This window comes from Apaloderma vittatum, unplaced genomic scaffold, assembly GCF_000703405.1.
Source record: "Apaloderma vittatum isolate BGI_N311 unplaced genomic scaffold, ASM70340v1 scaffold7763, whole genome shotgun sequence".
Lineage (NCBI taxonomy): Eukaryota > Metazoa > Chordata > Aves > Trogoniformes > Trogonidae > Apaloderma > Apaloderma vittatum.
In genome coordinates, this window is record NW_009707450.1 from 14,187 (window position 1) to 30,437 (window position 16,251).

At 39.4% G+C, this 16,251-nt stretch overlaps 1 protein-coding gene across 1 annotated transcript in view; it reads left to right on the forward strand.

Annotated features, from left to right (window-relative positions):
- GGH (gamma-glutamyl hydrolase (conjugase, folylpolygammaglutamyl hydrolase)) overlaps positions 1-14,438 on the forward strand; it is a 15,084-nt gene extending 646 nt beyond the window's left edge. Inside the window, exons 2-9 of the mRNA XM_009866199.1 lie at positions 338-452; positions 1,709-1,759; positions 6,105-6,189; positions 9,610-9,748; positions 10,425-10,531; positions 10,628-10,718; positions 11,954-12,091; positions 14,138-14,438. Coding sequence (XP_009864501.1) covers positions 338-452; positions 1,709-1,759; positions 6,105-6,189; positions 9,610-9,748; positions 10,425-10,531; positions 10,628-10,718; positions 11,954-12,091; positions 14,138-14,259 — 848 coding nt within the window. The 3' untranslated portion in view covers positions 14,260-14,438. The remainder of the gene's footprint in view (positions 1-337; positions 453-1,708; positions 1,760-6,104; positions 6,190-9,609; positions 9,749-10,424; positions 10,532-10,627; positions 10,719-11,953; positions 12,092-14,137) is intronic.
- The last annotated feature ends 1,813 nt before the right edge of the window (positions 14,439-16,251 follow it).

The window sequence follows — 16,251 nt, forward strand, 5'->3', positions numbered from 1 at the left end:
TTTGGGTACAGCTCTTATAAATTCTGTTAACGCTGTACATGCTTCCTTAGGGGGATAAAAAAAAAACAACCCACACCAACCACCCCCCAACAATAACTTACTTAAGGGAGGCTGTGGTAACACGTAGTTAAAAGCAGGGAAGCTGAGCGTTAGTCAGATCATACGTGTTTGTTTGGTGCCTTGTGACTGGGCATCGTAATCCATGCCTCGGTGTTTATAATTCTTTCAGGCCGTGAATCTAACCCTGCAACCTGGCGAGTAAGAGAGTGTAATTTTTCTTTCAGTGTGTACTATTCCCTGTCTGTGTAGTGCTCATTGTCTTTCTTGGGCGCTTTAGGGATATTGTCGCAGGAATGTCACTTCGAGAAGTTCCACAGATTTGGAAGTTCTTACATTGCAGCTTCATATGTGAAGTTTTTGGAATCTGCTGGTGCCCGAGTTGTACCAATAAGGTAGATATTTGTATCTTTACAAGTGGGTAATAATTGTTTAATGTAAGTGTATCATCTTAGAGGCACAGAAAGCAGTTTTGCTACTTTTTCTCAGTGTTTAGAGCTTCTCAAAGCCTATTTGAAACTGCCACAATTTTAGAAATCAGATTAAAGACAGATTGGAACATGTAATTGGTCATAGTTTTCCATAGGGTAATAACCTTTCTTCAAAAAATACTACTTTTTAACCTGCAAAATTGCCCTCAATAGTTTGCATCTGTGGATTTTGAAGTTAGATATATTCAATCTAATAGGTAGCGCACTGCAAATACACATAGATAGCTACATGCATACCTGCTGTCTTCTGTCATGTTCTTCAGTCTTAGAATTCAGGTAATAGAGCAAGGCTATTGGTACTTCCTGAAAAAAACAAAGTCCAGTGCTAGTCCAACTGTCAGTAACTCCACGTGTTGTTATATTTTGACTGTTGGATACAAAGCGGCAGAGTAAATAATAGAAATGTCAGTATTTCATAGCCAGCAGTTAGCTATAAAAGAATAAATGCACTGAAATCAGATGTTAAAATGATAATTGTCAGAACTTAAAAATTATACTAGTGCAGTGGTAGAACATCATAATAGGATGTATCTACACAGTCCAATAAGGGCATCACTCAAATGCCTAAATTAGAAGCTGGTGTTCCTCACATAGCTGGTGGAGCTTGCAGAATGTTTGGTGACCAGAAGCTTCAGCGATGGATGGAAGCTTCTAATTCTGGCAACTAAATTAGATGCCACAAAGCTGGACACTTTGAATATACTCAATATATCAGTTCTGTGTAAGCGTAGCCATCGTACTGGTTTACTGATATTTTGTTGATGCTGAGGTCTTTCTCACCTTTTCACCTTTCAACTATATCTTTGCTGAAGAATGGGTGTGACTCGCTGCAGCTCTGCCCTTCCTGGAGTCGATTGGAAACCGGAGTTGCCGGTCTGCAGGAAATAATAACCCTGCCGTTCATGTAAACTTAACAAGTCTCTGCAAAGGGGTCTCAGAGTACCTGACCCTGATCTGCACCTAGCAGGACCCTGTTTTTAATCTTGTGGGTTGAGCTGTTTCAAGTGGAATGTTGCATTTCATTTAAGTCTATTTTATTCTGTTTAAAGCATGCTTTCTGCATGTATTCTCTGACTCATATTTCTGTTCAATAACAATGTTTTTGTGGTTAAATAAGTATATTTCAGGTGTGTTCTATAACTGTTTTCTTGGTGTTTCAGATTAAATCTTTCAGATGAAGAATATGACAAAATGTTCCACTCTATTAATGGGTAAGTTTTAAGCACTGATTTTCAGCTGAAAGATGTGTTCTCGTTTTGAGCTCAGCTGTATTCCCCACAATACTGTCTTTCTACTCTCTTGAGAGGTTTTGCTGAGCACTGCGGTCGTGTAAATATGTTCTAAGACAGAGAACACACTATTTCATCTGGTGTCAGTCTGATGCTTTTCCTTCCTTGAAGGTCACATGTCAGATAATCTGCAGCAGTGTTGATGTTCGTCTTGGTGCTCTCCTGTTCTTGTCTGCAGGCTGACAGAAGTGGCATTGTAGTGGTTAACAATTTTACAAATTATATAGCCCTCTTCCTCTTTGTTATTTTTTTTTCCTCTTCCCCCTTGGAGTGGTCACCTTACTTTTGATACTTAATAGCACTTGTGGGGTGTTCATCCCTTTTCCTACTCCTACTTCCCTCTTCCAATCCTCTCCACATCTACTCTATCATAAAAGATTCTGATTTCCAGTCTCTTCTACCCTTATATCTCTGAGTCCTTTCTCTCTTGCTACTTGAATGGCCCATCTTCCCTGTCCTGATTTTGTGGCTTAACTTTTCAGCTGACTTATGGCAACTGTCCACCTCTGCATTCATCCCGCATTTTAAATGTGGGATAATGTGATCTAATTTAATTGTGGACTAAGCAAAATGAAAACCTTTTATATTTGCCTTGTGCTAAAGGTGCCTGTTAGAAGAGTTAAATCAGCTGATGCTACACTTCACAGGCTTGAGTGTATGTGAGCCCATAGCGTGTGATTGGGTTACGTATAGTCATGAAATGAGCCTCTTTAGTCATGAGATGAGCATCTTAAATCATTAATATTTTTGTTAAGCTTGTGAATGTACTAGAATGTTAAGCAGCATGTGTAGAAGCTGCAGATTTGGACCTGTGGTTCTCTGGGGAGAGCATTGTCCTCTTAAGCTCCACAGCGCGCACAGCACACTAAAATGTGGATGTTTACAGTCTTGTGGTATAAGCAAGTGTAAGGCAGTGATGCTTTCTCCCTTGTGGCCCTTGATGTTGGAGAAAAAAAAACCTGTTTCATCCCTTTCTCATGGCTACCAGCCTTTTTTTGGTTACCAAAGAAGACTTTCACCAGTGGAGTCTCCTTTCTACTTTACCACCTACCTCTATGCAGAAGAAGGTGTTAGGCAAGTAGATGCAGTTCTCTTATCCTTCTGTCTTTGCAATGACTGGCAGTTGGGTTTGTGCTATGTAGGTGGGTGAGGATGGTCTATATTTCCTCTTGTTGCCCTCCACTGTCCGCAGTTCGCTTCCGCAGACTAGCTACATGTAAGAACAAATAAAATCTCTGGAGGGCAGGACTTTCCATTCTGTGGAGACTTAGAATAAGAAAGAGATATATTCATCTTTCATGCTGTAAGAGCGTAGCTCCAGGTTCTTTGAAGTTGGAAATTATTTACTGTTGAGCACCACCTTCTCAAAGTCATGAAAACTTACTATAGTAGAGACAGAATTTTATGAATATAGCAGTGTTTTCCTGGGATAACCTTTGAAATTCACAGTGAGCATAGAATCGTAGAATGGTTTGGGTTGAAAGTGACCTTAAAGATGGTGTAGTTCCAGCCCCCTGCTGTGGACAGGGACATCTTCCACTGGAACAGGTTGGCCAAAGCTCCATCCAGCCTGGCCTTGAACATTTCCAGGGAGAGAACGTCCACAACTTCTCTGAGCAACCTTTTCCAGTGTCTCACCACCCTCAGAGTAAAAAATTTCTTCCTAATATCTCATCTAAGTCTACCCTTGTTCCATTTAAAACCGTTACCCCTTGTCCTATCACTACACTGTGATAGAGTCCCTCCCTTTCTTTCCTGTAGGCCTCTCTAAGTTCTACAAGGCCACTATAAGGTTTCTCTGAAGCTTTCTTTTCTCTCAGTCTGTCCTCATAGGGGAGGTGCTCCTGCCCTTTGTCATCTTCATGGCCCTCCTCTGGACTCACTCCAACAGATCCACGTCCTTCTTACACTGGGGGCCCCAGACCTGAACACGGTACTGCAGGTGGGGTCTTTTAAGAGTGGAGTAGAGAGTGAAAATCACCTTCTTCGACCTGCTGGCCACTCTTTTGATGCAGCTCAGGATGCAATTTGCTTTCTGGGCTGTGAGCACACATTGCTGGCTTGTGTTGAGTTTTTCATCCACCAGTATCCACACATTCTTTTTTGCAGGGCTGCTCTCAATCCACTCATCACTCAGCATGCATTTTTGCTTGGGATTGCTCCATCTGTTGCAGGGTAGGGCTGGGCCAGCCACTAAATACGGACAGCTGCTCTCTAACACCCTCTTCCCCCCCCGAAACGGGAAGGAAACGGGAAGGAAAAGGGAATGAGGCAGAGAGACTTACAGATTAGAGAAGGAAAACTAGAACAGCTTTAATGAAATGTTGGAAATAATAGTGAAATGATAAAGAACTATATATAAGCCCAATATCAAATCTGACTCCTCCCCCCCCATAGCAATCCCCACTGATGCTGCAGAGCAGGCGGCACTGGGGAAGCCCCAGGCTCAGTGGCAGGGGGGGGAGCTGGATACAGGAGCTGGGTTCGGGAACTCAGGATCTGGAGCTGGATTCGGGAACTCAGGATCCAGATCAAAAGCAGGAGATCGGTTGGAGTGCTCCCTGGACACTGGCCACTGAAGAAAAGCAAAAGAAGGGCAGAAACTCTTGTGATCACGCAGTTTATACTAAATATGGCGTATATGGAATGAAATACTCCCGTTGGTCACTTGTCCTGTTTATTACCTCCCGGAGGTGCAATCTTTTAGTTCCATGTGACCCCTCTTACTACCCGGCACCCCCAGCGTGGCACACAAGAGCCAGCAGTGGTCTTGGCCACTGTAGGAATAAGTATCAGCAAGAGCCTGTCTGCATACCAGTCCCAGGCAGTAACTGTAAACATCAGGTGTTATCACTGCCAGTAGCACACACTGTCTGCAAAAACATGCTGCTGACTTCAGAAAGTGCAGCCTTTTAGAAGAGACCTCAGAAAGTGCAACCTCTTAGAAGAGACCCCAAACAGAATTGGGGTTTTTCGCTCAAACCAGGACACCAACCGATGTGGATGACCTTGCACTTGGCGTTGAACTACATGAGTTTTGCTTGGGCCCACCTCTTAAGGTCCCTCTGGCATCCCTTCCCTGCAGCATGTCAGCCGCACCACACAACTTGGTGTCATCGGCAAACTTGCTGAGGGTGCACTCAATCCCACTGTCCATGTCACCAACAAAAATCTTAAACAGCACCAGTCCCAACACTGAGCCCTGAGGAACGTCACTTGTCACTAGACCCCACTTGGCCATTGAGCCACTGACTGCAACTCTCAGTGCGACCAGCCAGGCAATTCCTTATCCATGGAGTGGTCCAGCTGTGAAATCCATGACTCCAACAAGGATGTTGTGTGGGACAGTAACAAAAACTTTGCACAAATCCAAGTAGATGGCATTGGTTGCTCTTCCCTTACCTACTGATGTTGTAACCCTATTGTAGGTGGCACCCAAATTTGTCAGGCATGATTTGCCCGTAGTGAAGCCATGTTGGCTTTTGTGGTGAAAAAAAGATTGTGCACTATCTCTTTGAAACTGACTCTTGAGATTGCGCTGTCTTCTTTGGCTATATTAGATCCTGTGTAACCAAAAGTTACGGCCAAACATACTTGTTTTTCCTTTTTAACAGGAATATTTTTGTCTGTGTTGTCTGTGTTAAGAAGGTGATTCTGCTAAGACCATGGTTCTTTACTGAAATTAAATGGGATGCATTAAGAATGGGGCCAGGCTTTTAAAGTCAGCGAAGAGTCAGGACAGGATTTGATGCAGTCATGGCACACAACCCTTTTGTATATCAGCTGAAACCTGTATGTTTTGTCTATTTTCTGATTACGCTCCTCTTCCTTATGTTGTACTAGGCTTGATCACTACTTTGTAACGGTAACCATTTTTCAGAAGAACACTGAGATTTAGGATACCATTTGGTTAAAGACTAAGGCACCTAAACTTAGATATCAGGGGGTGGACTGGCTTTCTAAACTCACAGAACTACTGGAGTGCTAGTCAGTAGAGGCAGTGGAGCCTACAGGGCTCTTCAGCCTACCAACCTGATAGGTGTCTGCTCTAGAAAACCTATTTGAGTCTCCACTGACTTTTCTGTCTAGATCCCTGCTGTCTATAATGTAAGCTTAAGTGTTTATCTACAGATTTCAGAAATGTAGGTGTCTTAACCTAGACCTGACTCCTACCCTTAAAAGCACTATCAGACCTTTTTCTCTGTACATTGCCCAGGTTTTAGGTTGATCACCATTGCTAATCAGATTCTTGGATGTTGCCTTTCAGGGTACTTTTTCCAGGAGGTGGTGTGGATCTTAAGACTTCAGAATATTCCAGGGTTGCTAAGATATTTTACCACAAGGCATTAGAGGTAATTACTAAGGAACAGTCTGTTCTTGTTATTGTCACTGTTCAGAGATCAAAATGACAGGGAGGCCCATGTATTGTATTCCGGCATCCAGTGTGTTAACAGTAGTAAGCCTGATAATAAGTAGCTCATTGCTGGCTTCTGCACAAAAAAAATATTTAATAGCTTAAGATTCAGACTTTTGACACCCTTTCCTGTTATATCTTGTGTCATGGTCTGAAGCTCCCAAGTTCCTCCTTCGTTGTACTTGAGGCTTTAGCTGAGGCTGTGTGGAACTTGCAGTAAGGCAATGATAATGTCTTCCAAAAGCACAGAGTATCCATTGACATTAAATGCTGAAGAGAGATACACAAATGCAGTCATTTGTAGGAGTCGTAAGACTAAAGTTTAGACTCAGAAGAAATTCAAGAGTCTCAAATAAAGCAGTTTACAATAATATAACCATGAGGCCTCCCTTGGCATGTATGTTACAACTAGTGAAACACTTCTGTTCTCACTTATCTGTAAGGAGATTTAAATGTACCTTTGGAGGTGCAGATGAGGGATCTACATTAGGATGTTACGGCATTTTACCTATTTCTTTGCATTGGTAACTAAATATGGCAGATTTTTGCACTGAATTTAACATGAAAAAAGATGGGAAGAACATTTGAAAGGTTATATTAATTGTTTTTAATATTTTTGTGAGAAAATATATTGAGAAAAGATTGAATTTCTGGGAAAGCTGTTTCTTTCAAAGAAGATTAAGGAGGCTCTGATTTAATTGTCTTGGAGTGTAAGAGGTGGGATGTTTTCAGATAGAAATCAACACATTTAGAGGTAAAATTTGCTTTGTAGAAGGGCATGGAGATTCATTGAGCTTTATATAGGATCCCTATGATTTGTTAAGTATCTGTGGTATTAAAATTCAATAAAGATGTAAATTTTCTTCCTTTTTTCCTCTTTACTGGCTTAATTTTAATTTCAGCTAACATTGATTAAAATTGTCATAGAAATCATACTTTAGAGAAGCGGTTATGAGTACTGCTTAAACTGTTACCATGGTAGAAGCGCTCATTGGCAGCGAAGAATTCTTCTACCCTTGCTGCTGACTTTCTAGCAGCAGGCAAGGAAAGCGCAGGCGGTGGCATTCACAGGACTAGTCAGCTGCTGCAATTCAGTAATTAAGTTTCCTACTCTTCAATCCTCACAGCACCAGTATTTTTATTCTTTTGTCTGTCTTTATTCGTGGTGATTATTAGTCTGTTGCCTTAAAGCCGAGTCTTGCAAAGATTATCTCACTTTTACACGAGACAGTATCATTTTGACTCTGCTCACTGTGTGAAGTGCCGCTGGTCTCTTTATGTGCAATTTTGGGGCAAAGGTTTCTTGTGTTTTGCAGTACTGATACAAAATGCTATTGATATTTCACAGTGATTATCTGAATTGCATATGCCCTAATTTTATAATCAGAGAGGCAGGTTTATTAGATGGTCTGTGTACTTCAAGTGAGTGAAATGCAGAAAATAATTTTCAGTTCATCATAGGTAGGTATTAGTAACAAGTTGGAGGGCTTTTTTGTGCTATTTGTGATGATTGTGTGTTTTGATTTTTCATCTTTTATGACAATTAGCACTATAAAATATTAGTAGTTTTACTAATGTAAGGTAAGCTACAATAGTCAGGAGTATATTATCAGCTACATAATGGACAGAAGTTTATGTTTTATTTTTTTCTCTTAATTTTCAAACGTTGACCCTGAGAAATGACTTGGTCTGGCTCTGCTTTAATATGAATAGAGGATGTGAAATGCTGATCTCCGTCCAAGTCAACAGAGTTTTACTAGCTAGGCAAAAAAATAAATGAAACGCTGTTTTCCAGCTTTTAAGTTAGTTTCTAAAATGTGAGGTCCTGGGTGCCTCCTGGGAAGGAGGGAGGCACAAAATGTTACGGTTCAGTTGTAGTTGTTCTTAAACTGTAGTCTTTTTGTCTTTAATAGTTTTATTCCTCACTTACATAAAAGGCAGACAGCGGAGTTGCAAGTCCTGTGTCTAGCCGTGCATTACGGGTGGTCATGAAGACTGCAGGACTGTTAGCTGCCTTTCTATGAATCTTCCATGTTTTACTCTGAGAAATAGTTGTATGGGCTTGTGTTGCCATACTATTGTAATGCAGTAGGGTAACGTTTTTATTCTAAGCCTGTAATTTCGTCTTTCTTAAAAATGTTTTTTCTGCTGTGACTCTTTGAGGAAGGGGTGTGGTAAGCACAACAAAAATGTTTAGAAGCAAGTTAAGAAAGACCACTCAGATTTCACAAAAACAGGAGTTCTGAAACATCGCAGTCTCTAACATGCACTTACTATCAGCAGCAAACACTACAAAAATGCAGATGCCTGTTGTGTGTATGCACTGTGCTTAGTTAAGTACAGGAGAGCTGGAGAGGGACTTCTTATAAGGGCATGTGGTGATAGGATGAGGGGCAATGGTTTCAAACTAAAACAAGGTAGATTTAGATCAGACATTAGGAAGAAATTCTTCACTGTGAGGATGGTGAGACACTGGAACAGGTTGCCCGGGGAAGTTGTGGATGTCCTCTCCCTGGAAGTGTTGTTCAAGGCCAGGCCGGGTGGGGCTTTGAGCAACCTGGTCTAGGGGCAGGCATCCCTGCTCATGGCGAGGGGCTTATAACTAGATGATCTTTAAGGTCTCTTCCAACTCAAGCCATTCTGTGATTCTGTGTAGTGACAGAAAGCTAGTTGCGTTCTCTTCTTGCTTTCATTTTCTCCTTTTTGCTTTCTTTTGTTTTTGCGCTTACCTGCTGATTTCTCTTCTTTTGAAAATGTTTGTCACTTTATGTTGCTTAAACTTGCAATTTATCTTCCTGGAACACAGGTCCAAACCTGCTAGTTAAACAGGCACATAAGTATGTCACTTAAGACTATAGCCATGCTAGTAGTAAGATTTATGTTTTCTTAATAGAGGTGAGTGTGCACAGGCACACAGATGTTGCAAAGGGCCCTTGCTGTGTGATCATAATGGGCTTCATATAAAAGTATGAATTGCAATGAATAGGCTTTCCCTTACGATCGTGACAGATCGATTTGTGTACCTTCTTATGATTGCCTCTTTTATAGAAATGTTGTGATTTTTGTGATTTCTGTCTAGACTGCTCTCAGCATTACGTATTTTAAGAACGGAACAGCCAATATCAAAATTAGGCTCTGTTTACTACTTTGTATTTTAGGAGAAAAACTAAGGGAGTCTGTTTTTTTATTTCAGTTGTAATTGAACTGTTACGGTTCTTCTGGTAGCACTTTATACTACTGTAGTAGTTTTACTTTTCACCTACACAAGAGAAAGAGAAAAGAATAGGAATTTCCTTTTAGTCTTCTTTCTGTAAATCTTCAGTACTTTTTCCTTACATTGTTATTTTTTATTTTCAAGGCTAATGATAAAGGAGATTATTTCCCAGTATGGGGAACATGTCTTGGACACGAAGAGCTTACGTACCTCACAAGTGGCGAAGTTTTACTTGTTAATACCAAGACAGAGGGTTTTGCACTCCCTCTAAACTTTACCCCAGGTGAGAAATCTGTTACATCTGTAGGACTAAGTTTTGCTGAGAGGTAGCGTGTTTTGTTGTGATAAATATGCAGAGGTGAATGTTTGGGAGGTTTCTGATGATTAACTTGTTAAATTCTTTCTTGTCAAACTGGGAGAGCAGATGATTTTAAATTTTTTGAATTGCATCTTTCCTAATGTTGAATATTTGCATTGTTGTTCCTCTTTCACAATACTGAAATTGGAGCGATCCCTTAAGACAGAGCTATGCCACTCAGCGACACTGGTAAAATGTGACCACTCTTGATACTTTAGCCTTTAATTTGTGAGTCATGCATCTATGGACCATGTAGCATTCACAAATTCTGTCATTTGTTCTCGTTGTGAATGGAGAGGTCACTGAAATGAGTGGCAAAGTGTGATGCTTTTTTCAGTCAGAACTTAGATCACACAGTTGGGTCCTCTCTGGGTCAGGACTGAAGGACAGTGGTAACAGTGTACTGGAAACCCGTTTTAGTTTTTTCACTGATGTTCCTTGCAGTGTATTCCAAAATCACAAAGTTATACTACAGAAAAATTTTACTTTAATGAAGTATTTAATAAATTTAGTATTAGTTCAGTATTAGTTCGTCTGTTAGCAGCGTAGGTAATGGGCAATATCCTTTTCTTTTTTCTTTTTTTTTTTTCTTTCTCGATAGCTGCAAAAAGCAGTAGATTATTCAAGAATTTCCCTGATGACGTATTACATGCATTCACTACTGAGCCGTTGACATCTAACTTTCATATGTGGAGCCTCTCCATGGAGGTATTTGATAATTTATTTCATGAACACAAACATTTTCCCTGTTGAAACTGAGAGAAAGTGAGCAAATAACACATCTTCCTCCCCTCATTACCACAGAATTTCACAAAGAATGAAAGGCTTCGTAATTTCTATAATGTTCTGACGACTAACACCGATGATGAAGTGGAGTTTGTATCCACCATGGAAGGTAGGGAAACAAATTTCCTTTGTAAACTGTGACTGTAACAAACTAGTTCTTTGGAGGTGGCATGGCACTGATGTTAACCTGTACTGCAGGCTTGCTGTTAGAATAGCAGCAGTGCTCTCGCTGTGTGGAACATACTCTGTTTGCAGGGATATTTCATCTTTCAAGTATGTATCTGTGAGCCTAATACTTACTTCTGTCAGCTGCTGTTCCCCATCCAGATAGGATGTTTTACTGGAACATTCAAGTGCTGTGACGTGGAGTGGACAGCGCTCGTCCTGTTGTAGTTTAAGCCCTGCTCTGTGCAAGGTGCCTCTGTTGCACCTCGCTTTCTGTCTGCCTGTGCTTCCATTCTTTTGATGCTCTGCATCTCTTTGCTGTACGTGAAGAACAACTGAGGGTTCTGAGTGAACAGCCACAACTCTTGTTATTTTAGTAGCAAGACTGCTAATTGCCCTCCTCCAAAAGCCTTTTGCATGACTTGTGTATGTTTTACACCAGGCTCGCTCAGCTCGAGAAAGAGGTTAGCTCTTTGTCTTGATCAGTGCACTACTAGCAGTTCTACAGCAAGGCTCACCTGTCAGCCCTTGGGATTCTTCTATACAGCTGGACTGGCTGTCCTCTAGAAGAGAAGAATAGCAGTTTGATCAGAAAAGCTGCTTACGCTAATGACAGGCATCTCCTGTGCCTGCAAGTGGTTTCACACACAAGAGTCATCAACTGCTGTGCTGCTGATCTCTGCAAAAGAGTTAAGGAGTGATTTCCCACCTTTATATCAGACCTGGCACACAGCAGATGGGACCTGTCTCTGGATTGACTGAGCCTGCTAGGAGATCCTAAGACTTGCATTTGTCCCCTGGAACTGCTGGGGATATCCTGTGTGACTGTGAATATCTTATGTTGAGTGATGCTAGCAGTACGTAGGAATTTTTGAGACTAACACACTTGTTACATCATTTTTTTAGTATATACATTTATTATGTAATGATTAATCAAAAAAGTGATATACATAAATCATCTTCCGTACAATGAGGCCCTTCTTTTACAATATCCACCTTTTTTCCCTTCACTTCTACTCTGACTTAAACAGAGTTTCAACTTGTTCTTTAAACTTCTGTGAAACAGTTGATAAGTGAGCTATTTTGTAGCTTATCCTTTGAGTTTCTTTTGCATTAAGACTAAGCACGTAAAAATTTTAATGCAGAGACCTTGCTTACGTGCTTTTGTGTTTGTTGCAGCATACAAATATCCAATTTATGGCGTCCAGTGGCATCCAGAGAAAAATCCTTTTGAGTGGAAAAATTCACCAGGCATTCCACATTCCCCATCAGCTGTAAGAGCAGCATATTATATAGCTGACTTCTTCATTAATGAAGGTAAAAAGTTTATTACCTATAAATGTCATTTTTTAGGGAGAAGCATTAGTGAAAATCTTTGAAGATGGCAGACCTCTTTTTAAGCTGTCAAAGTTCAGTACCTCTTACTGCTGAGAAGATTACTCTGCCAGCTTTATACGCTTATAGAAAACCAAGGGATACTAGAAATAGAATGGATTAGTAAAAGGGACACCAAAAAGCCATGCATTCCACAAACTCTTTTCAGCAGACTGTCTCAAAAACAGTTTATGCTGTGACTTTCCACCATTTTGAATTAGCACTGTAACATTTTAGCCTCCCTTGGACAAAGACAACCAGGCAAAAAAATTACTCCAGTCACAGTTCCAGAAGATTCTTCAGTTCCAGACTGAGTTATAGCCATTCAATGTGTTTTCAATTTTACTTAAAAAATACATGCTTCAGGATTATAAATACTACTTAGGCAGTATGGAGATGTATCAAAGGAGCACAATACGATGCCCAACAGTTACGTACTATAGAAAGCACAAAAAGTTTTTGAATTTTCCTATTTTTTTTTGTTCATATCCTAAAAACTTGGAAAAAACTAATAGGTAAAATTTCGATACTTTATGACAGTTCTGGACTATTTGCTATAAATAAGCAGCATATAAATACAGGCACATCTGAAGGATTCAAACTTACTTTATTCCTTTATTTATACTTACTAAACCATTATGCTGGAATATAATTTTCATATTTTAAATTGACTGTTTATGAAACTGTCTTACTTGATTGGTTGGGACTATGAAGAGCATAATAAATAACTGGATTGATTTTGGTCTCTAGATTTAATCCCTAATCAGGAGAGTCACCTATTTGGAGAAGCAGGCAGTGGTTTAAAGAAAGGCAATTTTCTCATGCCCTCATCTGATTGATGAGAGCATAGAAGGAAAAGTTGTGCTTCATACAAGTACAAGGCTCCTTTTTTGCATAATATAGTCCTACTCCCCTTTGCAAAAAGGTATCAAAATCATGTGAATATTCCTTGTCAGTATCCATAAGGTTTCTGTATTTTAAGAATTTTTGTAGGTTACTTATGGGAGACTAAGACAAAAATAAAGGGGAGAATAGGAGAAAGTATAGTACGAATCTGGTTACTCTTTTGTGGTCTAATACTAGAATGCATCATGTTTTCTCGTTTGTCTGCACACTGTCTTACAGGCAGAACTAAGTTTGCTCAGGCCATTATGCAAGTAATGTGGCAAAATAAGTGCCAGCTCTGCTTGTTAAGTCCTGTTGGGACACAGTGTGTGTGTGATCTTTTATATATATTTGTATACAGATGTAATGAGCTGTGGCACAAGCTTTTGTGCCGGTTGACCTTCGACTCTAGTAGAGCAAACTTGTGTCAACCAGCTGTACCTGTCCGCCTCCCATCTCATATACCAGTCAAGTTTTTCTTCATTACTTCTCCAGTCTGTGCAGCCACTTCTGCAGGGTACTTTGTATCATAATGTTGCAATGAGTAACTGAGGATTTTAGCTAATGTAAGACAGAATGTCTTCCCTGACTTTGAAAATAAACCACGGGGTGAAAAATATGAACTGTTTTCAGCTGGCAAAAATATACCCATATACTCATACCATTCTACTGAAATTACCACTTTCATATCTGTCCATCGCTAATTTTAAGTTATGTAGAGTGGACAGATAAACCAGAGAAGGATTAAGTTTTTATTGCCCTTACCAGTGTAGTCCATGCTAACACTGCAACTTCCAGCAGACTGAGACTCTGATGCATTTCTTTCAGCATTACAGGTACTGTACTCTGTTAGATACCAGCAGTAGCTCGTGGATAAATATTTTTGTACAGTTTTGGTTTTAGTTTAATAATTAAATTTCTTCCTCCCCAGTAATAAAATATGCTATAACCAGCTTTCTGAAGATCTATCTTCACAGTTCTTCACACACAAGTTACTGTAATTCCATTTACTGTTATGCTACACAGTATAACTAACTTTGCCAACAAAGATTGGGTCAAGGAGGATAACAGTAAAGCACTCTGCACTTTTACAATGTTTTACAGCCCGGAAGAGCCTGCACCGTTTCCCTAGTGAAGATGAGGAAGCGAAAGAATTGATTTATAATTATAGTCCAATCTATACAGGACCATTTTCTTCATTTCAGCAAATCTATTTTTTTGATTAAGTATCTTGTCAAAGGTGCAGTGTTGCTGTTTATAAATGGAATTATTTGCCATCATTGTGTAATTAAGCTGATACAGTGCACTGCACGTGACAGGAAGCCAAAACAGTTATCTTCTTTACAACGATTTATCCTGTGTTTCTTTTGCCCTGTTGGACCATTAATATAAAAAATTTACATTCAATCACATAGTAATTGTTTTGGATCACACTTGAAGGCAAGCTACTGAAAAATGCATTTTTTCTTCCAGTAAAGAGGTCTTGGTTATGCTTATAAACTTGGAAATAATCATGTTTAGTACAAGGAAAAACACTGTGTTCATGTATTTTGAGAGTTATATTTGTAAAATGTGGACTGTGATAGCACTAGAAGCTTAAATACATTGCTTGGTAAAATCCTATCCTTTTCAGATGATTTAGCAAACTCTTGGGCTTGATTTAATGACTCTTGGGTTTGTCGTAAATAGCTGTATGTAACCAAGTTCTTGAACTATTTTGTCATTTGAAAAAATTATCAAAATAGTAAAGAGACATGACAGCGAAGAGAAATGTTTACTTAAAAAGCAGATTATATTCCATTTGTGAAACTGTTTCTCTTGTACATTCAGCGTTGTTTGGAGTGCTCATTACAAATTTGTCTTGAGAGTAACTGGAGTCAGCAGACAGATCTGAGATGTAGATGTCCATTTCTTTGTATTTACAAGAAGGCAAACCTAATTTTTTCTTAATGTAGTCTGACTTTCCTGTAGCTATTGGATAGAATTCTCACTTTGACTCGAGAGAGTATGCCATTAACTCAGTAAAGACAGTAGTTTCTTTGTCTTGTTGGATAGTTTAATGCAGCTAGAATTCAAACAGAAGATGAATGTATATGAGAAACCTATTAATGTTGACATAATGTGATAATAGCAAGTTGCATTTGATACACTGTGATAACTTTTTTTCTCTTTTTGACTTTGCTTTGCTGCATACTTGGTAAAAATTTTGTTTAGTGGTTTTGTGTTGTGTCCAAAAAGGAACTGAGATGAGACAATCAGATACAAGTCTCTGTTGCACAGCTTCCAAACTCCTGGAGTTTATGAAGAATTCACCTTTATACCTCAGTTCTGTTTTGTAGTACCTTTTATCTGAATAAAGCTGGTACGCTTCTCAGGTTTTTCCAAGTCAAAAACTCTAACTTGTGCTTCATCATAAAACAACTGCATAAGAGAATGTGAAATGCATTACTTAAAAAACTATGGGGAAACATGAACTGTGACTACCAGAAAGACACTACCAGGTAATTATAAGCTTGAAAATGTGATAATGCAAATTATTTCTGCATTTATCAGATTAGCCAAATTCAGTAAACAGAATTTATTTTTAATATAGGTGACTTTATTATATTAAGTGTATTTGCTGACTCCTGAGTAGAACCAAGTGTAAAAAGAGGATTACACTCTACAGTTGGATATAACTGTAGCAGCTAAGATGCAAACCAAGTTCAGTCTTCTTCTTGTTCAGGATGAATTCTTTGGAATAGCTCTAAGAATTTACCTAAGTAAAGAGGGCAGAATTTAGCCTTAAAAACAGGGATCAATTTTTTAAGTGAAATGTCTGTGAACTGCAATGGCAGTAATAGGTTCCTAAGTGTGTATCTGTGAGGAATATTGAGCAGTGTATTTATTAGGAATTTGTATATGTCTTTCCTTTATATCCTTTATCTTGTAAAGCCTTATTTGATAGTATCTGTGATTTTTCTATGATACACGAATTAAACCTTTATTCAAGCAGATGTGTATTTTTGTTCTTTTTTAAATACTACAGATAAAGCTTTAACAGTCACTGTCTTTATATTTTCATCTGTGACAGTCACAAATCAGGAGGTTACTGTAACGTGTGCCCACTTGGTGTGGTCACGTCAGGGCAACTGAGATCCATGGCCTGACACAGACATGCCTGCAGGTTAGGCAGGGCCTGAGCTTAAATCACAGAGTTGTTGAGGCTGGAAAAGACT